The 27962-nt window shown below is 39.8% G+C and overlaps 1 protein-coding gene and 1 long non-coding RNA gene across 3 annotated transcripts; both read right to left on the bottom strand.

The window, feature by feature from the left end:
* Nucleotides 1-3: 3 nt before the first annotated feature.
* On the bottom strand, nt 4-23293 carry AZI2 (5-azacytidine induced 2). Of its 2 annotated transcripts, none has more exons than XM_061362681.1 (8): nt 23154-23293; nt 11556-11785; nt 10659-10784; nt 10254-10353; nt 9578-9726; nt 6753-6814; nt 2590-2705; nt 4-702 (listed from the first exon to the last, which is right to left on the bottom strand). In XM_061362681.1, the coding sequence occupies exons 2-8, from the start codon at nt 11778-11780 to the stop codon at nt 314-316; spliced, it is 1167 nt and encodes a 388-aa protein (XP_061218665.1). In that variant the 5' UTR covers nt 11781-11785; nt 23154-23293; the 3' UTR covers nt 4-313. The 2 variants fall into 2 exon arrangements, with proteins under 2 accessions (XP_061218665.1, XP_061218666.1); XM_061362682.1 differs by lacking the exon at nt 23154-23293 and adding an exon at nt 16264-16374.
* On the bottom strand, nt 3626-6269 carry LOC133217311 (uncharacterized). The gene is made up of 2 exons (XR_009726851.1): nt 4598-6269; nt 3626-3905 (listed from the first exon to the last, which is right to left on the bottom strand). It is a non-coding gene; the product is annotated as an uncharacterized LOC133217311 (long non-coding RNA).
* Nucleotides 23294-27962: the final 4669 nt, after the last annotated feature.

Here is a 27962-nt window from a genome sequence, read left to right as displayed (position 1 = left end):
AACTGGATTATTCTGTTTTATTCCAAGAACTCACTTCTCAGTGTCATCTTTTGCCAATATATGCCACTTGCAGTACAAGACTATCCAAGCCCCACGCTCATTCTCTTTCTATTTACATTATGCCAGCACAGCTTTAACTTCAAGGAACTTGTTCCTGATTTACAGCAGAGGAAGACAAGGCTTTCTGTTTCAGAACTAGAACTAAAAAATAAAGACCATTTCAGGCAGTTTGTTTTCCCCCTTTAAAAGTTCAAGTGTTAAGGTGCCTATTCAGAACCATTCTAAAAATGCCTTGGTTCATTCTAAAACTTCTTTAACTCTTGTGCAGACAGTTTTGATTACACTGATCCAGGTAATCTGCTGGACAGTTTAGCAAAGTTGATCTATTTTTCATTTCCCAAAACACATTCTCATTAGGCTTTGGAGGACTTGGGAACACCCAGGAATTATCTTCCAGAGAGCTCTTTCCATATGAATGGTATTCCTGAAACGTTTTGCCATCCATTGGAATGGGTTTCTCATCTGTCCATGCTTGCAGAATCACCCTTTCAGGTGGGATCTGTCCATCTCTTGGGAGAGGGGGAGACACAGCATTGCAGAGTACTTGGTCATTCAGTGAGAGTTTTTTATAGACCACCCCAGATGTCAAATTCAGCTTTGAAATGTTCAAGTCAACACATTGCACTGGTGCAGTAGAGGCAGCTGAACAGAAAAAGATAAAATAGTATTTTAAAATGATATTATCCAATGCATTTTTCATCCTCTCCAAATGTGCTGCAGTACAGCAGAGATGTCAGGGTTTTCAAGCTATGTATTTTCGGACCGTATTCAGTAACTACTTAAAGCACAACCCTTTAGAAGTTCAAGAAAAATGAAATTCACTGAAAATGGATTGAAAACATAAAAAATGGCAGAGGTACATTTGTTGAAAATGCCTCCATACATAAATGACAGCTAAACAGAATCTGCATGTTAATTGTACTGTTAACATCACACGCACAGCAATTCATACATTTGCGCTGCAGACTTAACGCACCTCTAACAGTAGCAACTATTTGTGTATGGTAAAATAGATACTACTACAGATACAAGAAGTGGACTTTTTAAGTCAATTCCACCCATATTTTGCATAAGCCAGTATTTTTCTATAAGCACAGATATGTCTGCATTGCATTCATTAAGTGTGGCTGATGAGCAAGATACACAGAAAAAACTGAATCCTGTTTTCATTTTCTGCCAGGCCTGCCCACTCTTCCATACTTGTGAAAAATCACAAAGAAAGCCTACAGAGCAAAAAGCCAAACTCTACTGTTTCCCAATCAATCAATAATGCCTTTTATAGCTGTGGATGTAACTGCATTAACAACTGCAGAAAATCAGACTGTTGACCAAGCAGGACAAGAGAGAAATCAGTACTTGGCAGTGGCAAGACAGACAACTCCCAATTAAAAATAAAGACAGAAAGACACTGTGTGATCACATCAAACCTTGACAAGCGTAAGGATTAAAACCTCATTCAGTTCCCAGTTTCTCTGCTGAAGTTATTTGACAAATGTGTCTTGGAACTGCAGGGAAACACACTCACCTGGGGACAATATGACCGAGTCTACAAAATGTGTTGATAGTTTATCAGCCAAGTACCAGGGAGTGATCATTAGTCACTGCTGGCCACAAAGGCAGTGATTCACCTGGAGGTGAATCCCATCATTACCTCACCTAGTCAAAGCTGGTTAGAAACAAAATGTCTTGATCTTGCAATGGACAGGGGCACCAGAGACTGTCACTAATGTACTGTAACCAAGTTCACCATCTTTCTGCAGTGAGCATAAAACAAAGGAAACAAACACTGCAATAAACAGTGAGACTGACAGTCTGGCCCCACCACAGAAAGAACACTCTCTCATAAAGCACTTGACTTGAGAGAAACATAGGTATGAAATAGAAGAACCATCTGATAAACTGCTTACAGCAATTATACATACTTTATGTGGAAATTATTTTTCCCTCAATTATTTGCAATGTAGCAGCAGAAATAAGGCAGGTTTGTAGCCTCAGTATTTTGACACTAGAAAACGTCATTTTTTATAGCATTTTGCTAGAAAAGAGAGCTTTTGTGAACACCAACATAAAGAAATATCCAACCATAAGGGAATTTCAGTCTATTAAAGCCTGGTTTTAAAATATTGCCAAATTAATACTTTATATATTCTATACTAGGAAAATAAGACTGTGTTTGCAAAAAGATTTTTTCCACCTTAATATGAAGTAGTTGTGGTAAAAGGTCAAATACAAGTAAACTTAACACCTCAGCCTTGTGCACATAAGCAACACTTGACTGAGAAAAAAGCCACAAGGGGAACAGAATACAGGACTGAAGAAAAAGCACATCAGCAACACCTTTATGTGTGAAGTTAACCAGTATGAGACAGAAGCAAAAGCAGAAAATGGGTAGGCTGGAACCATAATACAGTCTAGCTTATCAACTTCAATTGATTAGAGTCTGATAAGATATGATAGCTGGTTTCTTTTAAAAATGGTACAGCCTGAATCAATGGTCTGTAAGGTCTGTGACTGCAAACACTGACTTGCCTTTCTTGGTCGCTGCTGGGTTTGTTTTCAGTGTTCGTAGGACCTCAGCTTGCACATCAGCCACTAGGCGCAAATTGGACATTTCCCTCTTCAGTTCCCAGTATGCTTGTTGCACGCTTTCAAAACAAACATTTGGAAGAAGTTAAGTAACTGCCACCTCTAAAACACCCTCATGCCTATTAAGAGCATGTTAATAATGCTTATCCAGCATTAGCTGTTAATGATTTTGCCAGACATACACTACAGATTTTGCTTGAGTATCATAATTCAAAGTTAACTGAGCAGTACTGATGATCATCGTAAATGGAGGGATGACTGTTGTATATGACAGTATATAATGTATTCGCATACTAGATTATAATCATAATTTCCAGTTCCCAAATATGATGCAGATTTGCCAACTGCACTATTGGAAACTACTAGTTTATCAGAAGATAGTTAATCTCAAAGGAACACTTTAAAAGAAATAAATTAAATGGACACTAGCCTGCAACCAAGGTAGAGTATTAACTCTGAATGGCTTCTAATAAATGACTGCACATGCCACCATATGTTATGTTCCTAGGAATGTTAACTGATCACAGTTGTAAGTATTGAAACAAAATCATTATTTGGGACTTTACACCACTCACTTTGTTCAGTGAATTCAGACAAGATACCCAAGATCCAAACTGAGCACCCATACACAGACCAAACTAAAATACAGAACATACTGTTTCAGATTCAAGTCCTCTAATTTATATTAATAAGCTGCCCTGGCAGACAGTATGAAAAATAAGGACCCAATTCATTCTCCCATAAGCACCATAATGTGAGAAACATATTTAGCAGCACTGTTCCAACACTGAAGTTTCAGATTAATAGCTGGTAAAAAGAAATCATGAACAAAACAAAACAACAAAAAAAAAAAATCAAAAAGCCATCACCATATGCTTCTTGGCAAAACTTCAAGCAAAGGCTCACCAAACACCACATTTATTTTGACTAGTAATTAATGTAGTGTTCAAAGACATAAGGATGCAGTTACTTAAACATGAATGATTTAATGTTTTGTTTTAATGCTTAACATCCTATCAAAACACCTTTATTGAGGACAAATATCATGGATGAGAGCTTTCGGAGTATTTCTTTCTTCCTCACTATATTCACCTAAAAGCCATTTAATTGAAAACAGTTCAGGATCTCAAGCTAGTGTTGAGATGACTAAGAACTATTTCAGGCCATATATCAACTTTATTTTCAAACATGCATATATAGAGATTTCTGTCGCTCTAAAATAGAAATCTAGGATCACTCCTGCATGAGATTCATCAGACCTGGATATATCACAGTATCACAGTGTGCTACACACTGGAAGGGACCTCAAAAGATCATCCAGTCCAATCCCCCTGCTGGAGCAGGAACACCTAGATAAGTTTACACAGGAACATGTCCAGGCGGGTTTTGAATGTCTCCAGAGGAGACTCCACAAACCTCCCTGGGCAGCCTGTTCCAGTGTTCTGTCACCCTCACTGAGAAGAAGTTTCTTCTCAAGTTTAAGTGGAACCTCTTGTGTTCCAGTTTGTACCCATTGCCCCTTGTCCTATCATTGTTTGCCACTGAGAAGAGCTTGGCTCCATCCTCGTGACACTCCCCCTTTATATATTTATATACACTAATAAGGTCACCCCTCAGTCTCCTCCAAACTATAGAGACCCAGCTCCCTCAGGCTTTCCTCATAAGGGAGATGCTCCACTCCCTTAATCATCTTAGTTGCCCTGCGCTGGACTCTCTCCAGCAGGTCCCTGTCCTTCTTAAACTGAGGGGCCCAGAACTGGACACAATATTCCAGATGAGGTCTCACCAGGGCAGAGTAGAGGGGAAGGAGGACCTCTCTCGACCTACTAAGCACCCCCCTTCTAATACACCCCAGGATGCCATTGGCCTTCTTGGCCACAAGGGCACAGTGTCGGCTCATGGTCACCCTGTCATCCACCCCAGGTCCCTCTCCCCTACACTGCTCTCTAACAGGTCGTCGTTCAAGAGCAGTCTGAGAAACAGCTATGATTCTTTTCTGCAAGTAAACTCTAGAAGAGTTCTCTTAAACCAAAGAAATTAAACTTTCTTCTATGCACTGATGTACTTCCCCAGAATGCAAACATTCATATTCAAGAGCTCTGTTAAAGAACAGAGGAAATTGACAGGAATCAGCAATTCTGACAGCTAACGTTAAAATTTTCAGAACTGATACTTCCAGAAATTCAGCCAAACCTGTGGCTTTTTTACAGCAGAATACATGAGACAATGTTTCAGTTAAGTTGATGTGGCTATCCTGCTTCATTTATTCATGTGGTTTGGTCTCCAAAATAAGATCAAACAAACTTCAGTTACATCAAAACCAGTCTGATATTTAATACAGAAGCGTTAAATGGAAGCACAGCTGAGTATCTGCCACCAACCAGAAGGAAAGTGCTAGTTAAGTTTTGTAATGTGTCTTTAATGCTTTTAAAAGCATCTTGCAAAGGGATGCGGGTACCAGAATTCCACTTAAATCACACATACCATTTTAATTGGTTTTATGGGCACTGATGTAGAACCCCATTGCAAAGCCTAGTTTTCCAGGAATTTGCAGTTGAAAACCAAGGAATCCACATGCCTGGAAGTTTATCCTGTACTGCCTTCTAACATACAGTATAAACCTGGAACACAATAGCCTATCTACAGCAAAGTAGATTTGCAAACCAAGAATGTAAAGTCAGATTTGCAGGCTGCTAACAAATGTGAAATAGTATCTTTGAAAGTTAACTACCTGCAAATGCCTCCATCTCCCATGAACAGCAGAATTGCTTCCTACAACAAATGTCTTGCATAGGAGGTTTTTTTCAAGTATTTTCCCACAGATTTTGGATGTGCTTACACGTTCAGTACAGTACACATTAGACAATCATTATTTATGTCTTATTACAAAAAACACTGTACTATACGTATGCTAATTCAGATGGTTGCCACCTGAATGTCACTTTGTGGAATAAATCTGCTCTGGAAGATCAAAGAGGTAATTTCTATACCTTGAGGTAACACCTTTTTCTAGGTGTGTAAGACTGCCTATGAAGCTGCAGCAGAAACCACAAGTGTTTGCGAGCTCGCTATCCACTCAAGGTGAAATGTGAAGTGTAATTTGGCTATAGCGGATACAATATTATTATCATTACACCAGAAAACATATGTAAAGAAATATCTCTACTGTTCTGTTGTCAGTGACTTATTCTCTTTCCAATCCAATACCTAAGTAAGCAACAAGGTATTGCGCTAAACAGCCTTTCATTATGAAGGACTACTCTTCCCTCTTGTGGAAACTCGTGTAAGTACACAAACGGGCATAGCTGGGTGTAGGACATGCAGTCAGTATTTAATTTCTGCAGGACAGAATATTTGGGAACTTTTGTGCATCCAGGAATTGTTCTTTTGCATCCAAAATTAAAGGACATACCTACTTTTAATATGGAACACATACTCAAGAAAAGATAATACAGGAGTTCATATCCTAAGCACAATTATCACTTGAACGGCAGCAAAATGAGAACAAATGCTTTCTAGTATTTTACCATTTTTCTGGAAATTGCTATTTCTTTTTGCATAGACCACATATTGGCTGCTCTCTCTCTCTCTCTCTATATATATATATCTATATATATACATCTATATATCTATATATATACAATCCTTTGAAATGTCTTGTAGTAGAAATATTATTGCACTGCACTAAGTAAGACCGTACTTTCCAACACCTGAGTAAGATTTGAAGCCATCACCTACACAAACACAGAAACTGCTCCATATGCAGAATGAAGGTATTTTACAGCTGGGATGAGACTTGGAAGCTTATCTACCACCTCCTCAAGTCAACTAATTATTAAAAGGCTGGGGTTTAAATCCAAGATAATTTAACTTTCATTTCTGTACAAGCTGAAGATGTAAATGTTTTTTTATCATCATCATCCGCTGAACTACCAACATAACAAAAAAAAGAAATTTATAGTGATCTTGCTAAATCAGTATGCCTAGACTTGAAATTACGTTATGAAATTTGAAATAACACATTTGAACAGGCTGCAAGAATATTTATCTATTCAAATAACTGTCCCTCAGTAAACTAAAACATGAAAGCCACCTGATTTTCGTACCTTTGGATGTCTTGCCTTTGAAGGACGTCTCCATTTAATGGACTTTCACTTTGGGCCTGGTCCTGTGTAACAAGAGTGCAGGAAAGACAGAGACAGAATGAATATATGATTTTAGATCTTCTATCAGCAAATACTGCAGTGAAACAAGTTTGCTGATACTGAAATTCAAAGTAGACTTCATTGCAGTGGTTTTCAAAACGGACATCAAGACTTCTACTAAGAATTTAGCTTAAAAATGCTTAAAACTACGTAAATAGAAGTGTTGCACAGCCACCATACCCACTCGCCATACTCACTCTACTTCTTAAATAGCTGAGCTCTTGGAATTTGTAAGTCTTTGAAAAGCAAGAATCGAGAAAGGCTTTTGACTTCTATTAAAAGAAGAGAGTAATCAATCTTCTCTTGTTCTTTGCCTGTGCATTAATTTAATCATTCAATTAAACCAAACTGTTTCAGTATAGATTTGCTTCTACAAGTTACTTTTATGACAGAACATAATTTATCCCTTGAGTCTGAAAAGCAACTTTAAAATGGTGCATACACGCAGCCTCACTGAAGTTGAGAGTTTAACAGATCAAACATTTGGCTCGCTTTGTTAGTCGTTTCTGTTAGACCTTCACCTGTGATAAGTTCCCATTCATATCCCTTTTCATTCTCCCTTCCTGCTAGTGTTCCATTCAGCCAAAGCTGTTATGAATTTGAGACTTCATGATAGCCTATGTGCATTTCAAGCAACTTGTCAATATACACACTGCATCAACTGTAACGCAAAACCTGAATGTCTAACAACAGGAAATACACTTGCCTAAGGTAGGAAATATCTGAAAATGTTAACTGATGCCATTAAAGCAAGTAGTAATGAAAATATGAGCTGGGAAACAATGCTGACTTGTCATTCCCATGGATCACATATCTCTGTATTGCACCTGACAGTTTTTCCCCATCCTGAAGCCTTTCTCACCACCAGCCATGAAAGATTCAATTTCATAGTTACAAAAGGCACTATATACTTTTCAATTTCCTATATTAAACAGTTACCAGGATCAAAAAGAAACTGTATCTAAAAAAAAAAAAAAAAAGAAAAAAAAAGAAGTCTACCGGGAGAAGCTATTCCTTGTATTTGTTCTTTGTAACAAAAGCTGCTGGCATAAGCATTATATAAACAGCATCAGGTCTAGCATTCCTTACAACAGCTATGTTCGTCTGTTCTTTCCAGATGCATTCACTCCCACAATGCAATCTTCGATTATTTATATAGCTGTTACTCTAGTCTGTAGAGCTAATGAAGACCCCAGAACTGCATACAAGTTATAGTATGCCTTCAGAATTTACAAGTTATTGAAAACACCTAAAAGAATTCTAGACACAAATGAAAACAAACACAACAGTAATAGAAATTCACAGAACACTTCACACGCCTTTCTGTTAATGTGCTTTATCTCCTCCTAGTGGAAAAAACACAGACTAAACCTTGCATTAGGCAATCGATGCACATAAACCTGTCCGCATAAGCTAGGAGAGTCGCTTCACAGCAGCACATCAGTGCAGATGCATCCAATGCTGATACCCCAACAACACAACTGTATATGCTGCTAGGGAAGCAGGGGAGAGGGACTTGAGGCTAGGTCTAGTCTGATCCCTGAAAGCCCAGGAGAGGTTCAGGTGCATCTTAGTCTCATCCGAAAGTGATAAAAGTTCCCATATTCTAGACTACTCCATGATGCAAGGCACAGGAGACAGCAGTGATTAGGATACTTCAGAAGTACATTTCTCTAATAATGTAAATGTGCCCAAAAGAAAATGTGCCAAAGAAACATTCCAAAATTAAAACAAATCCTGTTTGCAGGCAGATACTGGCCACGAATGATGGATTCTATCTGTGAGTCTTACATACCCTGAAAACTGACTCACTCAAACACTGTGTCAATCAATATTAGAAAATCATGACTGCATAATGACCAAAAGGAACCTTTTTTGAAGTCTGCCACTTCAAACAGTAACAGTTACATCTTTCAAATTTACTGTGTAACTTCAATGTGACTGCAGACTTCTAAAGATTGTCACTGCATCTTTCATCAAAGTAAGATGTAAAGCAGTCAGCATGCAGCAGACTTTAACTTAATACATTTTATTACTGGTAAGCCATCTTAATTTTATTTCTGAGATCCGAATAACACCTGCATTGCACAATTAGTCTCTCAAAACAGACACTAGCCCAAGAATGGCAGGTGCACCAAAAGTGGTACTTTCCTGACAAACTTCATACTACTACTCTAAAAATAAGTGCTACAGCTGCTTAAACAAAATTCATGACATCTCTTAATGTAAGCATGGTGTTGATTCTGTTGTCTGGTTTTGCCCACTTTCTGAATAGTCCAGCCCAAGACAAATGCTAACACAGAATAACTTTGATGTTAACAGCTGCTAAAAAGAAATCATAAAGCTTTATTTTCTGTTGTTATACGGAAATGGCTGGCAAATCTCACAGATGTAGACTTAAAGGATATTTTGAGTTGGAAGGGACCCATAACGATCATTGAGTTCAACTCCCTGCTCGTTGCAGGACTATCTAAAGCTAATGATTAAGAGCGTTGTAGAGACACTCCCTACATCCTGACAGACTTGGTGCCATGACCACTTCCCTAGGCAGCCTGTTACTATTTCCAAGAAACAAGACAGCCTATGAGGATATTTAAGGTTAATTTTACTAAGATGTTTATCTTTCACTCAGATATATCCTTTATTCTCTGTTTGCCCTTTATTTTGCTTGAGTATGAGACTTAAAATAATCTACTAATACAAAAATTCCTTAAAAAATAAGGTACCTTCTGCTTGGATTTTTGCAACTCCTTTCTGAGACTGTTATACTCTTGCTTGAGCTTTTCTAGATCCTGCTCCAGACTGTGCACTTTCAGGTCACTGTTCAGCTTCTCTATTTCCCAGTTGGACTGAGTACAATTCAGATTTTTCATCACTGTAGAGAGGACAAACAAGACAACCAGATTTCAGGCTCAGTTCAAGTAATGTAACTCACTATGTACCAATCAACCAGCCCCTGCCCTACAAAAACATCATCCTGTACATTCTGAAGAAATTGCAGTCTATCCAACAGGGCAATTGGTAAAGCTGTCAGCAGAGAAGTGATCTATTTTCTGAGTTTAGGAATGCGCTGGAGACAACAGCATAAAAAGGCACTAGAAGTACAAAAATCAGTTAATGGCAAGCACACGATATAGACACCAACTCAATATCTCAGATATTTCTCAATTAATGGAAGAACACAACAGCCTCAGATCTTCACTGTGGAGCTCCTTGCCTGTGATAATCTAGCATGCATGTCACCATTTACTAGAACAAACACACATGTTCTCGAGTAGCTCACTGCAATATATGCCTCTTACCTAAGCCACTATATAGGTGAAACCTCTTCATGCCGCAAGATCATAACATCACCATTAAGACGAGTCAGTACAGATTGAGATGAAGTAACCAAACGCATACCTTGTTGAGTTTCCACTTCAGTTCTTAGCTGTAACAGCTCTACTTCTTTAGACTGCAACTGTTCATTCAAGGTTTTCAAGGATTCTGAACATTCTTTCACCTGTTTTCAGGGAGAAGGGACAAAACCATTTGTGAAGCTTTTTTCTATCCTGACAATTCAACTTTTTAAGAAAAAAAAATAATATTCTTTGGAGTGTTTAGCATTAACCTAGCCCAGCAATAAAACTGAGATACTTACAACTGTTATCCCTACATAAAGTACAGTCATGTACTTTTAAAACCTAAAGGAGCGATAAAACAAACAGCACAGACTTTCAGCAAATAATATTCATTCTACGGTAAACATCTATTAACTCTGCAGTACTTTTATACCATGCATGCACGCCACTCCTTAAACAGGTATACCATTTTATCCAGCTTGCTTTTCAGATTATCTCTGTCAATGCAGGCCTCTCGATAGGCTTGGTATGCCTTATTTACTTGTTCACGTCCAACTGAACTGCATTCCTCTTCCAGTCGGGAACCAAGCAGCTAGAAGTTTAACAGACATGAGAAGCAAGTAGTTTTGTATGTTATACTGAGAACTGCAACAGCACAGCCTGCAACATTAAGCTAAGAACATTTTAATTTTTAGTACAATAATGCAATATAGGCTGTCTACAAATTCTGCAGTCTCTAACCATACTTAATGCTCACTAGGTCACTGCTGTATTTAAAAACCATCAGAAGTCACATGACAATCCCTAAATCCCATTTTTCTAGACATATACAAACTGCCTTTTGGAAGAAGAGTTTTGAGCATACTAGGACACCACATACAGAAAATTCAGAGGATACTGAAGATTTTTTAGTAACTCATAACGTAAGCAAAGACTTTTTCAGATTATTTGAGAAAAACCAAAGCAGAGCTATTTTACAAGTAACTATTAACATCCAAGTCAGCACCATTCTTAACAACCAATGTGTATACTTGGCACCTCTATAAACATCATAAAGAGGCAGATGAAATACAGTAACAATCCAATGCACCCTATGTGTCTTTTCAAATCAAAGCTAATGTCTTTGCAGGGCGCTTCTGCACTGCATCACAGACATGCCCAGTATGACCCAAAAGTCCCAGCATCATGTAACTAGAGTACCAGAGGAACAAACTATGTTCCAGTCAAGCAAATGAGACAATTTACCAGAACTTAACTTGGAAAAAGTACCTACTTTAAGTACTTAACCATCTGCTCCAGGCAGGAACAAAAAAAAGCCACCCAGCAGTTGCTAGCAGAAGCTGGTAAACAGACTTCTTTTTACCTTCTCTTCTAGAATTCTCACTCTTCTTTTTAAGGAGGAGTTCTCCTTCTCCGTCTCCTTAAGTCGTTTCTTGATATCTTCATATGCAGTGACAAGTGCGAAGTGTGAGGCAACAGACTCATCTCCGCTGTAAGATGAAACAGGAATCTCCCCATCTCTCTTATGAGTGTTGTCTGCTTTTTCATGGTTCAAAATACAGATGTCATCCTCCACCAACTCCTCCATGACAGCTGTTAAAAAGACAAAGTGCAAAACTTTCAGAGACAAATCCATCAAGAGCCCTAAGTCTGAAAACCTTCCAAATAATACTGCAGGGTGTTTCTGTCTGAGTGTGACATGACTGAAGAATTAGGAAATACCTTAATCTTGCGGAAAATTCCTGAAACCTCTTATACACTGAAAATACGCTGGTTAGAAAAGCAGCATCTTTCACTGTTACTTCATAAAAATATTTTGAGTATGCATCAGATTTATGAACCCCCAAATTCACATGTATTAACACTTAACACCATCCTACAATTTGGCTGGTACCAAGCACTTGAACTCCAAAGAAATATCTTATTAGAGTTTTCGCAAGCCAGCACTGAGCAGTAAAAGAGATCACAGTTGCAAGAAACTGACTAAGTACTGTGGTTCTGAGCACAAGTGCCAGATTTCCTTCATTCTTGAATGCAAGTATTTATACTTTTCCCAAGCTTCAAAATGGAATCTTAAGGTATATTTGCATTAGCCCTCAAAGAGGCTGCATGTGTAGCTATTCTTTATTCGGTCACAGTAGAAAATATCCTGCTGAATATGCTTGAGGCATGTTGAGGTAGTAATTCTTGACTGCATGGAGAAAACTGACAATAATCTGACCATAAGAAAAGTATTACTCTAAAATACAAGGCAAATCCACCTGACTGACAAATGTAAACCATTAGACTGAGTTTCTGTTACAACTCATGTCATTAAAGCACAGCAAAATGTTCAGAAAGAAAACAGCATCTTTAAAAAACTCCATATACTCTCCTGAACCCCAGGTCTTAAGGGAAAACCCCCAACAGCGTTTTCCTTAATGTTACTAGTTATCAGGAACAAGTACAGGGGTTTGATTTAAAAACAAACCATCCCAAAAAAACCCAAACCAATCAAACTAAAAAAACCACAGGTCATTCTTACTTAGGGTCATTTACATGCAATATTAACCCATGCTATACAGTAGCTGATAACATTTCCCTCCCTCCTTAAACAAACTGCTGATGCTACTTCTACCAAAAGCAGATTTTCATTTTTTTCACATTGAAAAAATCCTTAGGTTCCTGATGAACCAACAGAAATTATGTAATGAATGGAATTAGTATAGTGTTGGAGAAGGGCTCTTCGTCAGGGACTGTAGCGATAGGACAAGGGCTAATGGGTTTAGACTTAAACAGGAAGTTCAGGTTAGATATAAGGAAGAAGTTCTTTACTGTAAGGGTGGTGAGGCACTGGAACGTGTTGCCCAGAGAAGTGGTGAATGCTCCATCCCTGGCAGTGTTCAAGGCTGGGCTGGACAGAGTCTTGGGAGACATGGTGTCGTGGGAGGCACCCCTGTCCACAGCAGGGGGGTTGGAACTAGATGATCTTAAGGTCCTTTCCAACCCTAACTATTCTGTGATTCTATGAAGACAGTTTGTATTGTAGGAAAAAGTTATTTCAACAGAAAATTGCCCTGATCACAACTTCACAGGAAAGACAGGTACCAGGTTTGGCTGCAACCCCAAACACAACTGCTACCTCTACTGCGTATTTGTTATTTAAATTCAAACTAGACAGTCATTTGTTTAGCAATACTAAGAGGTAAAGGGATCAACTACCCTGGAGCTTATTCATGTGGTCAAACTTCCCTCACTGTGCTAGCACTGGAAAAGCCACATGGACTGCAGCACTATGAAGAGCTGTAGTACAGCTATAGGTGAACAACGGTGTGGTTACCACATTTGTCTCCATTTGCTCCAACCCAGTTAAGACAACTTGAGAAAAAAACAGTGACAGCTCGTTTATACTAAACAGATGGCAGTGGAGTTGCAACAGTGAAAAGAGACAAGAAAAACTACAAAACTGAAGTCCTTTTACTGGTTGCCTTCAGAAGGCAAACAGATGCCTTGTACACTGATGTATTCTAACAAAACAGGAGGTAGCCTACGCTTCCCTTGCCTGTTGCTCTGCCTCACAGTTCAGTAGAAAACGCCTTGCAAAAAAAGGTTTCCTTTTCAGTGCAAGCGTATCACTGCTCCATGAACAAGGTGACCTTGACCAAAAGCACTACATCATCCAAACTGCATTAACTAACTGAAAGAATTGCTGATTTTGTCTTCTAAGATGAGCATAACATAACAGCTTTTCCTCCCACATTGTACCAAGGGCCCTATGAGTCGTCACCCATCTCATCGAATTCCGAGAGCTTGCCTTCTCAAGTCAACGCATCTCCTTTTCTCTGAACTAGACTCAAATGTCATTAAAGAGTGTCACAGCTTATCATTATCTCTAGAAGAAAGCTGCAGATTGTGTGACCTTGTACATAAAATACATCTTCATCCCCACACTTCCCTCCAGCTCCTAAACTTCAGCATCATACATTCCCTATTTCTTGCGCACACACCAGTTCCACCAGGAGATGGCAATAAGGGAAAACAGGAGACAACACCAGGAGACAAGACCATGTTTGTTCTGTATTTTGCTGACTAAACCATATCAACCTTTATAAGCTTCCAAGACCTTTCAAGTAAGATGCAGCATACACAAGTACTATTAATTCTGGTACACAGTTAACCTGCACCTACCAAGAGGGCTAGTTACACTAGCTTTTTTTTTGAGAGAACTCAGTTTACAGGATTACTCAGCTCTGGTTTTCTGATGCTACTCTCTAAAACAGGACTGGATGTTATTTATAAGAATATAATTTCACATAATCAAAGGGGCTTGTAACACACATTTTTCAAAATGCAGTGGGTTATTCAGAAGGAATCATGCTATTTTTAAACTCTCCAATTATTAAAAAGAAATAAAAAAGTAATGAAGCATGCTTGTCTGTAGTGGAAGCTCAACAGCCCATCAAGAAGGGGAAAAAAAATAATCACTTTATCTTTCATTACCTCTGTTAACATAAAGTATTAATGATAACCATACACCATATTACAGTGTCACAACCACAAAAACTGCAGTTGTTTCAGCTTTACAAGAAACACAATTCAAATCACCACTGTCATCCTGCGCAACACAGAAACTAAACTGAGACATCAGACAGACATCACTTCCTAATAAATGGACAGATTTACATAAATTGAAATTTAAATGCCACTGAACACTAATTTACTCAGAATTTTAGAGCATCACATGAAAGGAATATAATAATAGAATATTTACATGACTAAGGTTAGCATAAAATCACTTCAAAAAGCTATAGCATAGACAGTCAGCAAGCAAAAAGCTGTGGGTACTTTGAGATTTACCACTACCTTCTAAAGGACATTTCTACTTTTGCAAAAGAGCACTACTCTTGAAACCAAAAGTACCTTTTCTTTACAAAATAAGCAAGCCAGTATGATTTCTAAGAGATTTCCTAACGCTGTTGTCAGTCAATCTGAAAGGAAAAGCCTTCACATATCTTATTCCAAATAGCTCCCCATCTTTGCCATAAGTTACTCTACAAACCCACGCAGTTAAATTAAAACAAAAAACAAAATAAACAACCAAAAAGCCACACCAAACCCCAAAACTCTGCAAAATTTTAACAAATTTATAGAAGAGGAAAATACAGAAAAAATGCATTTAACAAATCTCAGGTATGAGTTGATAAAACTTCAACAGTTAACTCTATTAGTAATCATCATTCTGTTGCTTGTGCTTACTGAATATTCCTTTTATTGCATATTTCAGGAAGTTTCCAATCTCAGTCTACAGAACTATAAAACATTTCCTAAGAAAAAAAGAGCTAAGACTTCTGTGTTGGATAGGCGCACAATGACTCAAAAGAAGTTACATGCACCACTAACTGCAGTGTAGATTAGATGAGCATGAGGAAACAGTCACATTAGGTAAATCATAGCATCTTTGCTAAATATACCTAACTATATATATATTATATTGATACATACTATATCAACACAACCCAAAAAACAAACAAACAAGACCCAGTTTATGCTACAAAAGACTTTCTGAACTATTTCTGAAGAATAATGCAAAGTTACTTTTCCTGTACGTGCTAAGCCAGTATTAAAAGGCCAATAAAAGATATAAACTCATACAAGAATAAAACCTGGCAGCTAAACAGCCTAAGATCAGCAGTTCTATAAAGGTCATAGTGAAATGCAGTTTGCCCAGCTCTTTGTTCTGCTGTCAGGAAAAGGAAAAAAACAAATCCAGAAAGCATGTTCACGAATACTTTCTCCAGAAGAAGCTCTCTCATGATATTAAAGCAATAAACAGAAACCCTTAGAAGGCAAAGCCTTACAAAATGGGGCTACATCCATAAGAAATCCCTGAGTGCAGCTGTAGCCTTAGATTTTGCTCTTTAAGGACAGAAATTAAAATTTAGTTTCTCCAGTATTAAATTACATCATTTAATAAATATGAACTGTAAGCAACAACTCAAGAAATGCTTTCTGACACACACATGAATAGATTATTCCAAAAGTTACGACTCTTCAAATCCGGCAGTCCCAGAAGGACTGGCAGGATGGCTCACCAAGCCCAAGCACAGACGACTCTGCCCGTGCTTTATTTTGTTTAGCTTCTCCCACTCAAAGCCACACCTATGCACTGCTGCAAATGCCCCTGAGCAGTTACTCTGAAGCACTGAAATTTGATCACTTTGGAGTTGTAATTAATGAAATAATGAAATAAAAGAGATTCTGTACAAGAATAAACAGTGAAAGATTTCCCACTAAAATGTTAAAAGTAATATACAGACAAGTTAATGTCTATGAATACAACTGATGTCCACCTTGGCCTATTTAAAGCAAGATTTGCAATCCCACTTATTACACATTCCATCCCCAAAAAGGTCTCTCTAACTTTTCCCCATGACAAAGGAACATGTTACATCTGTAGTTTTTATTAGACTGCTCTGCATATGCAAGAGCCTATTTAAAAGGACTTTAATCTTCTAAAAATAAGATCATTAAATTAGTATCAGTATTAGTGTTTGCATTAAATAATTTATGCTTTTGAGAAAAAATACAAACAAGCAAATATGCTGTTGACAGGATATAGCATTATTCTGACAGGAGTAATTATCTCCACTGTTTATAAGCATTAGTTTGAATATATAGTATCACTTACATTTTCTTTAACATACTACAGAAGTGTTGCCAGAAACCATTTTCATTGCTCATCAATGCTTAATGTAGCTTACAGACCAGCTTTGATTTAAAGTATTAAATACCTTGAGAATGTTTTCCCATTTCTTACTAATGGGAAAACAGACATAGAGCCTTTCTCTTCACAGAGCTTTACAAATATTAGTCATTAACACCATGGGTGGTAGTTAAATATAAAACACATTGTATGTAAGAGGAACACAGAATGCAGAGGCTCTAACAGCAATCAGACCCACTGCACAGATTCCTCTAGTTTGAAATGCTAATCTTATTCTCAGATCAGGGGGAGAAATAGTAAAAGCAGGATTACATTAAATTTTTCCCAGTATTGAGCAGATCCCCATTTTCCCCATCTTTTGACTTGAAAGAGACTAGAATGGTTTTCCAAGTATTTCCAAATGAAAAATGCAAATAATTTCAAGACAGTATTTTCCTTTTTTTTTTTATGAAGGCTACTGAGAGTGAATCATTTTACTTTGTTTACCTTCCAGATTTAAGGGGTTTGACTTCATGGTGGTAGTATGAACAATCTCCAGTACTAATAAGAAGAGTATAATTTCTGTACTGTTTACACTGCCTTACATAGAAGATTGTATATATACGCATGTAGAGAAAAAAATTAACCATTAAGTTCAAGAAATTCTTTTGAACCACAGGAATCCTGAATGAATGCACTGAAGCCCTCACCTTCATTTCAGAAAAGTTTTACTTTTGTAAAAGTTTTGTACAAGTTTTACTTTTGTAAGACACTCCAGCACAGCAACGAAAAAGACAGAATTCCTGCAGCCAGCATCCAAAACTCCACAGTGTATGGAGTATATTACACATAAACCAAGCAAGTCTTCCAGTCTATCTTTTCGCATCTCTCTCTCAGAAATCTCAGTTTCTTTGATTCCAGCTGTGAAGAGTCTGTTCTACAGAGAGAAACATGGCTTTTTACAGATATTCCCTCCATTTCTAGAGCAAAAATAAATAAATAAATCAGCACATCCACATTTCAGTAGCTGCTAGCTTTGGCCACTGCTTATTACAGTATCACAGTATCACAGTATGTTAGAGATTGGAAGGGACCGCAAAAGATCATCTAGTCCAATCCCCCTGCCGGAGCAGGAACACCTAGATAAGGTTACACAGGAACGTGTCCAGGTGGGTTTTGAATGTCTCCAAAGAAGGAGATTCCACAACCTCCCTGGGCAGCCTGCTCCAGTGTTCTGTCACCCTCACTGAGAAGAAGTTTCTTCTCAGGTTTAAGTGGAACCTCTTGTGCTCCAATTTGTACCCATTACCCCTTGTCCTATCATTGTTTGCCACTGAGAAGAGCCTGGCTCCATCCTCGTGACACTCCCCCTTTATATATTTATATACACTAATAAGGTCACCCCTCTTCTCCAAACTATAGAGACCCAGCTCCCTCAGTCTTCCCTCATAAGGGAGATGCTCCACTCCCTTAATCATCTTAATTGCCCTGCGCTGGACTCTCTCCAGCAGGTCCTTGCCCTTCTTAAACTGAGGGGCCCAGAACTGGACACAATATTCCAGATGAGGTCTCACCAGGGCAGAGTAGAGGGGAAGGAGGACCTCTCTCGACCTACTAAGCACCCCCCTTCTAATACACCCCAGGATGCCATTGGCCTTCTTGGCCACAAGGGCACAGTGTCGGCTCATGGTCACCCTGTCGTCCACCAGGACCCCCAGGTCCCTCTCCCCTACACTGCTCTCTAACAGGTCGTTCCCCAGCCTATACTGGAAACTGGGGTTGTTCCTGCCCAGATGCAGGACTCTACACTTTCCCTTGTTATATTTCACCAAGTTATTCCCCGCCCAGCTCTCCAGCCTGTCCAGGTCTCTCTGGATGGCAGCACAGCCTTCTGGCGTGTCGGCCACCCCTCCCAGCTTAGTGTCATCAGCAAACTTGCTGATAGTACACTTAATTCCCTCATCTAAATCGTTGATGAATATATTAAATAATACTGGTCCCAGTACCGACCCTTGAGGCACTCCATTAGATACAGGCCTCCAACTAGACTCTGCCCCATAGACTACAACTCTCTGGCTTCTCTCCTTCAGCCAGTTCACAGTCCACCTCACTACCTGATCATCCAGACCACACTTCCTCAATTTAGCCGCAAGGATGCTGTGGGAGACCGTGTCAAACGCTTTGCTGAAGTCAAGGTAGACCACATCCACTGCTCTGCCATCATCCATCCACCGTGTTATTTCCTCATAAAAGGCTACGAGATTGGTCAAGCACGACTTCCCCTTGGTGAAGCCATGTTGACTGCCCCTCATAACCCTCTTATCGTTGATATGCCTTAAGATGGCACCAAGGATAAGGTGTTCCATCACTTTCCCAGGAATGGAGGTAAGGCTAACCGGTATATAGTTACCCGGGTCCTCCTTTTTGCCCTTTTTGAAGACAGGAGTGACATTTGCTTTCCTCCAGTCCTCAGGCACCTCTCCCGTTTCCCAAGACTTGGTAAAGATGATGGAGAGCGGTCTAGCAATGACCTCAGCCAGTTCCCTCAGCACCCGCGGGTGCATCCCATCTGGACCCATGGATTTATGGATATCCAGATTGCTCAACTGGTCTTTAACCCATTCCTCATCGACTAAGGCAGACCGCTCCGTTGACCTATCTTCATCCGAGGTCTCAGCGGTACAGGGCTCTTCAGGACTGCCTCCGGCAGAGTAGACAGAGACAAAGAAGGCATTCAGTAACTCTGCCATCTCTGTACCTTCTGTCACCAGGGCACCCGTCCCGTTCATCAGCGGGCCTACATTGCCTCTGGTGTTAGTTTTACCTGCCATGTATTTGAAAAAGCTCTTTCTGCTGTCCTTGACCCCTCTCGCCAGCTTTAATTCCAAGGAGGCCTTAGCCATCCTAGCAGCTTTCCTACATCCTCTAGCAGCAGCCTTATATTCTTCCCAAGTGGCCAGCCCTTCCTTCCATGACCTGTAAACTCTCCTCTTCCACTTGAGCATACCGAGCAATTCCCTATTTAGCCACGCAGGTCTCCTGACCCTCTTCCTTGACTTCCTACGTGTCGGGATGCTCCGATCTTGAGCTCGGAAAAAGCAGTCCTTGAACGTCAACCAACTATCTTATTCTTCCCTATGGGCAAAGTCTACAGCTCCAAAGCACTCCCTGAAAGTTCAGGCATATAAGGGCACACCCCTGCAGCTTCAGCATACTTGATACTCTTTCAGAAACACCTCAATACATCAGTTAAATCAGACCTCCAGATAGCATTGATTTTGCTGCCTCCAGGAAGTGAAGTAACTACCTCTCAGCTCAGATGAACTACAGTGAGTAGTTTCTGGTTTTTATTGTGAACATCTGGGTAAGCCAGAGGAGCCAAACAAAACCTATTTAGGTATAATGGGCAATTTTTTCAATCTCAAGCTTTTTACAATAAATGATCTACTCTCACAAGAAATACATTTTATGACAACAGTGCTTGATAAATTTTACTTTATCTGAACAATTTCATACTCTAGTACCTTCGCTGCTAATCTGCAAACCCTACACATCCTCAACATAATGTAGTCCATCTGCCTGTCTGTGGATGCTGTCACAACAACCAGTTTCCCTCATAACTACCAGAAAAGGAAAGGAAGGGCCAGGGGTGGGGGGAGAACAAAAAAGTTGGAGTCAAATATTGCCCTCTCAGCACCATACAATCCTGATTATTAAACTACTAAATTTAATCTCTAAACTAATTAGAAGCAATATTGCCAAAGAAACACAAGCAGGAGCAAGACGGCTCCTGGCTGTTAAACTTTTCTAGCACCAAATGTAAGTATATTCAAAGGTTGCGGAAAAACCCATATGTTCTCATATGTGCTAACACTGAATATTATTTTAATAGACACTTTTTTGGTCTTAATTCCTTCCCATTTCAAAATGTTTGTAAAGAACTGCCATTTACAAAAACTAAAGGGAATTTGGTTTGGGTTATTTTTAAACCTCCTTTTGTAAAACAAACAGTAGGTCTTACCTCAGTCATCAGTTTCCTCCCAGTCAGATTAATTAATATTCAATAAGCTCACAAGTTTGGTGATAAGATATTATTACAGCTCTTAAAAGGCAAGTTGAACTGATTCACGCTGATGGCCCTTGGTCATCCTACCAGAACATCTGGATGTTTTCAAGACACAACTGTACAGAGTGATAATCTCATTAGGCTTCCTTTCCCACAAAAGACTAGACCAGATGATCTTTCCAGGTCCTTCCTAACCTACGCTATTCTACAATTCAGGTCTACATCTCATTATTTCAGGCAAACCTGGATATTTGAACACAAGTTCTAGTCTAAGTGGATGACTGAGTGTCCAAGTTACTTATGCCTCACTTCCCTTCTCAAACTTCTTCTTCCCAGATAACCTGTCAAATTTTGGAAGCATTTATGATTTTATACACCAAGATCTCAACATAAAAATATTATATAATCATGTAAATAATAGTTAATGCAATTAAAGTATAAACATGTCATGAAAATGTAAGAGTAACTGCAAAGCTAATTGTGAATAAATCACAAACATACAGAATCTCTGGAAGTTCCCTCAGCAGAACCCACCATTGACTTACACCAAGCTAGTTACTATCCCGATTCTTGTATTAATCCCATCATCGCCATTTTAACAAATTCGAACCCACTGCAACTGTTTTACTGAATATTGCCCATCTGGACTTCCTCTGTTTAGAAAATACCTGTGAAAGAATTAAAATGTGTATCAAAAAGTATGTCCACACTGCATTTTATCCCACTTCCTTCTACCTTTCCACTTATTTCTTTCAAAATCTCTTCTTTAGAAGTCAGACACTGATAGCATATGCAGCGACAGGTCTGCACTTTTTTCAGGGTAACTTTCATAAGTGGACAACCCACATTTAACATTTTCCAGTCATATAAATCACAGTCTTCAATTCAAGGTATCTTGTGGTATCATGAGAACAAATGTTACTGTATTTGCAACTTCATGTACAGTTTTTTTCAACACTGTGAGATGCAATTATTCTATTTCTGCACTCTGACTATACTAAATACAGTCTGTTCATGTACTTGATCTGGTAAATTTCACACTCTCCCCACCTTTATGCTGCCATATATAAAAAGAGACATACTGAAAAGCAAATCAGAGTATTTGCTGAAATTTAGGCAATCATAAAATTATCTCTATTTTATTACCCATTTTTGCTGCACAAAAATATCACTTTGTCCCCTTTGCTGTGTTAAAGGCCTTTTCACTATTTAATCTTCATTGTAAAACATAACCTAACCAGTATTCTGCCCATGCTCACTTTATCCTTTTGTGAACTGTAATCTGAATAAACTCTTGTATCCGAAGAGCACCTAACCTTTGGCACCCAGTGCAAACAATATGTTATGACAATAATCCTCCCCTTACTCTGCTTCTTCCAGACCTGGCTTCCAGTATGCTGATGTTACCGCACGCACACAGTGCAGGACAGCAGGAAACCTAAAGAATTTCCCAACAAATGCAAAAGCTCCTAAAACCACTCACTGGAACAGTTTATAGCCCAACCCACACTCTCCCGTAAACTGGTGGGGAGCAGGCTTATTTAAGGAGACCAGAGTGACTTCCTTACCAGTTGAAACACCAGGCTTTAAAGCTGTAAATTCTGAAAAGTTGGAGTATTACTAGCACCTAAGACTACATCAACACTCACCTGTACTCCCTACACCTGTACTTCTATGCAAACCAACACAGCCTGCAACACCTGTATTCCAGTCTGCTCCAGTATTTCATCATATTTCTGTTTCCACATCTTGTGCAAATAATCCTACTTTGTTCATTTCCTTTGCCAGATTCCCCTGTTCTAACACATAAATTGCTGCGCTAAAAACTCAACCGGTTTTTCAGCTTAATGGGGTGTAGCTTTTTAACTGGCTTTATTGCCTACCTGAGGCCCACTCCCAGCTCACTAGCAGTACCCGTCTCTCAACGGGAGATCCCTCTTTAACCTATCCATGATGCACCTGCAGAGCACAGGCAGGGATATTACACTCTACTACCAACTTGATCCCTCTATTTTGAGAATCTGAAGACCGGCCAGAACCGGCCCTGTCCCCAGGGGAACCGCTCCTATTCCACGGGGCAACAGGGCACGAAGCTCCCCAGCACCCCTCGGGAGAGGGGCCGACCGCAAGGCCGCGGCCACACGCCGGGCACCGATGCGTCCCCAGCAGCCCCCGTGCCCCGCCCGCGGCCCGTCCCCCGCGCCAGGACAAACCTCTCCAGGCCCCGCTCAGGCCGGGCGAGTCAGTGGTGTGCGGTCACCCCGGCGGAGAGGCACCGCCGCCCGACGCAGCCTCCACCGGGGCCACCTCGGGATCCCATCGCCGCGGAGCCCGACCACACAACCTCCCTCCGCCACCGCCGGCAACTCCCGGAGCCCCGCCCCCCGCCTGTCGAGGAAGTCAACACGTACCCCACGTGACCCGAGCCTCGGTCCGTCCGGTCCCGCTCCCCTTCCAACGGCCGCTAGCTGCTCCCGGAAGCAGAGAGGCGGCTCTGACCGGGCGGACTACGACTCCCAGCATGCCAGTAGGAGGGAGCCGAGCAGGGCTCCACGGGAAGCCCGGTTCCCTCTGCTGCTGCCCCGCAGCGGCCTGAATTCGCCTGCTTCCCGCGGGGGGATCCTCACGAGGGTGGTGGCTCCACGGGAGCTGATAGGAGGGCGGCCTTTCCGCCTCTAGCACACTGCCCTGGTAAGGGTATGGGTGTCTTCCCGTCAGGTGCTTCACAGGCGGGCATCGCCGCCAGAAGACGGCGGCGCAAGAGCCCTTCTCCTCGCCTTTCAGAGGTGCACCGAATTCCGCTCCCCGATCAAGTGAAGACCGCAATAAAGCAGTTAAGACCCGCGCCTTTTCCTAGGAGCTGCCCCCAGCCAAGAGGCGCTTCTCAGCAGCGGGAGCTGCCGCAGCTCCGGAACAGAACGGCCAGCTTTTGACATTTTAATGCTCCAAACTATCCAGCTGCTTGAAGAGCTGGCGAGCCAGAGTGTAACACTTCACATTCATACTTTTCTTTTTTAATTGCAAAAAGCGCAGGTAAGTGGAAAGGCAGAGCTGAAAGGCAGAAGTGGTCTGTTGCTGCATTGGCGTGACAACGTTATTTGAAGAAAACGTTTTTTTCCCCCTCTACCAACTTAAAAGTGAATCAAGAATATATCTAAATCACAGTTCAGGTCCTCTGTTTTAGGGGTAAAATCAAGATGATTCAACAAGCCAAATGCAGACCTACGGGGCACAGTGGCTGTACTGTTCAAGACTGATTTAAAACTAACAGGAATTTTCAGCTAAAAACCAAAAACCAGACAAACAAAAACCAATCAACCAAACAAACCTAAAGCAGTTTGCTTTTATTTTTCTAAGGGTTCCCCAGCTAAGTCCCAGAGGGCCTTTTGCAACTGTGGCACAAAGCTGGAGGAATGAAGTGTAGTAGCATGCCAAGTTGATCTATATATGGAAGAATATTGTAGCACTGTTTACTCCTTAAATGCTTAAAGGCCAAATGGAAACAGGACCTCACCATCTGCTGCGGGTAGGGAATTGTTATTTGGACAAGAACCTCATTTAAAAACCAAACCCACAAGATCTCCATTAATGGTTTTCATAGACCTCAAACCATCTTTTTCAAGTTTTCATCATTAAGACTCACCAGAAGTTTAGGTTAGAGTAAAAAGAAAATTTAGGGTTTTTTTAAGTAGCTAAGTGTTCTGTTTTCAGGTGTATTTAAAATCCTTCTTATCAAAGCAGTGTCCTTTAAAGTCCAAAAAACACCATTTCCAAGTTAACACCTCTGTGACAACTAATACGACATAGATGAAAATGTGTTTGCATGTTGTTAAGTTACAGAATAGGGGGTTTATTACAGAAAATAGCATTGATTTGAAATAATGCCATTAGGAAATCCAGAAGAAAAGCATGTAAAAATTTGGGCTATCAAATATGTCCACCATTTTTGTGAATAGCATTCATACACTAATTATCACATTTTTTTAATCCATGTATTTAATTTTTTTTTTCCATTAAAAATCACAATTTGGGTCAGATCTGCAGAGCAGTTTAAAAAAAAACCAAACAGCCCCAAGCAATGGTCAATATTATAAAACTGGGTGGGTTTACATCATATATCTAAAACCAGCTTAAAGAGAGTAATATTAGAATTAATGTCAGAATTTGTTCCCATAGTAGAGAGCTCAATTTTTTATTTTGAAGTGTTGAAGTGGATAACAGTTAATGCTGTCAGTTATCTTTTCTGGAAATAAAGCAACCAAAGAACCCATACTTTAATTTCTGAAGAGAGAAAACTAATTTATTATCACTCAATTTATACAGAAAATACTAGATCAGGGTATACATTAAAAGCTAAAGTGTAAAAACATACATAGTGCGGCTGCACATGGGTATATGTTTCTGTTGAACAACTGCAGAAATAAAAAGAGGTAAGTAAATACACCATTAGACTGGCTGAGGTTTTTTAAAACACCGTCATATATAGCTCTTTGCAAGCTGTCCAGCTTAGATCTTGCAAGCTACTGAGCATTATTATCTAACTAGCAAGGCATTTCTCTCTACTTCAGCTTGACATCCTAGTTCCAGCACATGTTAAGCACATACAATGAAATATATTGCCAGGCACAAGTATAAGCCTGCAGAACCAGAATGCTGGACTTTTAAAACAGAACAAGAAAACCCCACAAAAACCAAATCCCAAATATTTTCCAACTCTTACAAATAATTCAACACAACAAATGGATGTGGGCTAGAACATCCCTTGTCAAAAGGTGTATCCTTCACTGAGACTAGTAACTTGTCAGTATTAAATGCATTCCAGTTTGATAACCCACCAAAAAGGTATGCCCCTTGAAGAAACTGATTCCATAGCTTGTTTTTCAGATGTATGAAAAGACCGTGTTTTACTACAAAACAGAAAAGTTAAAAATACTGTAATGGAAAAAACACTGATCAGCAATTAAATATGGTTGTTTAGTACCAGCTATATTAAACCACACCACATCGCATTTTTATCTAGAAAACTGTAAATGTAAGATAAAACATTCAGAAATGTTAAGGCCCAGAAGACAGTTAAATAACTCTGATGCATTAGAAGTCTGTGCCTAGAACAGCTTACTCCCTGTAGTCTGTTGAATTCTCTTGACTATTTCTATTACGTGTGATTTAAATAATGTATAATTAGAATGAGACAAGAAGTTTATTATACATTAGAGTAAAATTAACTTGATACAAAAATCAGCATGCTATAAAACATAATGTTAGATTCACTTTGGCAGATGCAAAAGCTTTTTAAAACATTCCCATCTATTCCTTAAATTGTTACTCAACTTCAAGTAAATGTGAGTAATAATAGGTATTGTTGTCTCCTCATACAGTGCGTATCCTTGCAAATGCAAAAATAAGGCATAGTTGTTCTCTTCAGAGCTTTCCTGTACTTGCCATTGTACAGAAGCAGCACAAAGATCATAAAACCTGACCTGCCCAAAGGTAATGCCTTGGCAGTCTTTACACTCTTTGTAATCCTCCTGTACCAGTCAAGGTACGACACAAAACTGCATTACAGTAAAAACTTGGAAGTACTAGATACTAAAACATGCAATTAAAATCCTTGGCCATGTATTTCTCTAGACTGTTGATGAAGCACAAATAACATTTAAATACAAAGGGCATTTGCTGTTTTACTTATAGGTTAACCCTTCTGTATTGCATTAAGCATAAATTCTTCTATAAGAGTCACTCATTTCTTTCTGAGGTTACTTGACTCAAACTGAAGTACTGAATGTAGTTTTCAAAGTTACATCATACTTTTTCCGCAAACACACATCAGACTGAAGGTATTTCTACAACATTGTTTCACCAACTCATCAAGGCTCCTCACAACAGGATTTGTCACAAATGAAGTAAAGTCTTTCAGAGAGAAATAGCATATACACAGACCTATGGAAAACAGAAAGCCACCCCATTAATCCTTCAAACACCCTTAGAGTAGGAAAGCAGAATCTTCCTATCTGAAGACCATGGCTTCCAGAGAGATAAATCTGGGCTATGCAAAAAAAACACTCCTTGCCAGAACTGCTAAACTTTATGAGTTGACTAGGCTGGTTTATTTTTACCTGGCTATCTTGACAGACAGCAGAACATGCTGGAAAATCTCCATCATTTTGGTGAGTCAGTCAGGCAGGTATAGCTCTGTTTGGTCCAGCTGTTGTTGCAGGGCCTCTTCGTGAAAGATGTAAAAGAAAGGATTTGATAACACACACACAAAATATAGGTCCCTTTTAGGGAAAAAAATTGGGATGTGTTTATACTTTACTACTTTGTTAGGGGTTTTGTTAATAATTATAATGCAGAAACATAATTTTATGATTAGCAAAGAGTAAGTGAAAGCTAAAAATTTATAAAAAAAAACAAAAACAAAACCAAACACATTTATTTTCTTATCCAAAGTGGTACATTTCCCACTGTTAGTCCAGAAAAACCCATTCAAGTTCAGTACTGCATGAGGGACAGATACGGGTCACACAATAACCCAAGCTGTGAATAAAGATGAACAAACACCATACAGACATTGTGGCAAAAGAGAACATCTTTCTTTTGAACTTCATAGTACGTATGAGCATTTTTATTCCTATTGCAGTAGCAAATAAACTGCGAGAATGATTTCTAAAGGCTTGGGAAGGAAGGATTTGAGGAAGAGGCGTAAAACTGGGTTTTGCTAGGCAGGCCTTGCTGACTCGGGGGCCAGTGGAAGAGGGTCTGAAGACATGTTTCTATGTAACAACTGCCTTACCCAACTGGCAGCGAAGGTGAAGCTCAAGAGGTTCAAGAGCTGACAATCTCCGGGACTGCCACCGGCATCAACAGCCGGTCCGGGCACGTCCCTGCCGCCGCTTGTTCCCCTCACAACGGGGAGGCGCAGCCTGGCTCCTTCAGCCGTCAACACCGAACGACGAGCGCAGCCTTGCAGGGGCGGCGTTTGGCGGGAAAGCCAGTGAGGGGTGCGAGGCCCGGGCGGGAGT

This window comes from Neopsephotus bourkii, unplaced genomic scaffold (genome assembly GCF_033783945.1).
Source record: "Neopsephotus bourkii isolate Nb327-2 ecotype Australia unplaced genomic scaffold, CSIRO-AGI_Nbou_v1 NB_1132, whole genome shotgun sequence".
Lineage (NCBI taxonomy): Eukaryota > Metazoa > Chordata > Aves > Psittaciformes > Psittacidae > Neopsephotus > Neopsephotus bourkii.
The sequence above is the reverse complement of the archived record's forward strand: the minus strand, read 5'-3'. Positions and strand labels throughout refer to the sequence as shown.

Excerpts from the sequence above, each read along its gene's own strand:
- AZI2 (XM_061362681.1), bottom strand. The coding sequence starts at position 11,780 with ATGGAGGAGTTGGTGGAGGATGACATCTGTATTTTGAACCATGAAAAA. Across the intron at positions 10,354-10,658 it reads AAAGCAAGCTGGATAAAATG|GTGAAAGAATGTTCAGAATC; the intron begins GTATACCTGTTT and ends CCCTGAAAACAG. Across the intron at positions 703-2,589 it reads CCCAGCAGCGACCAAGAAAG|CTGCCTCTACTGCACCAGTG; the intron begins GCAAGTCAGTGT and ends TTTTCTGTTCAG.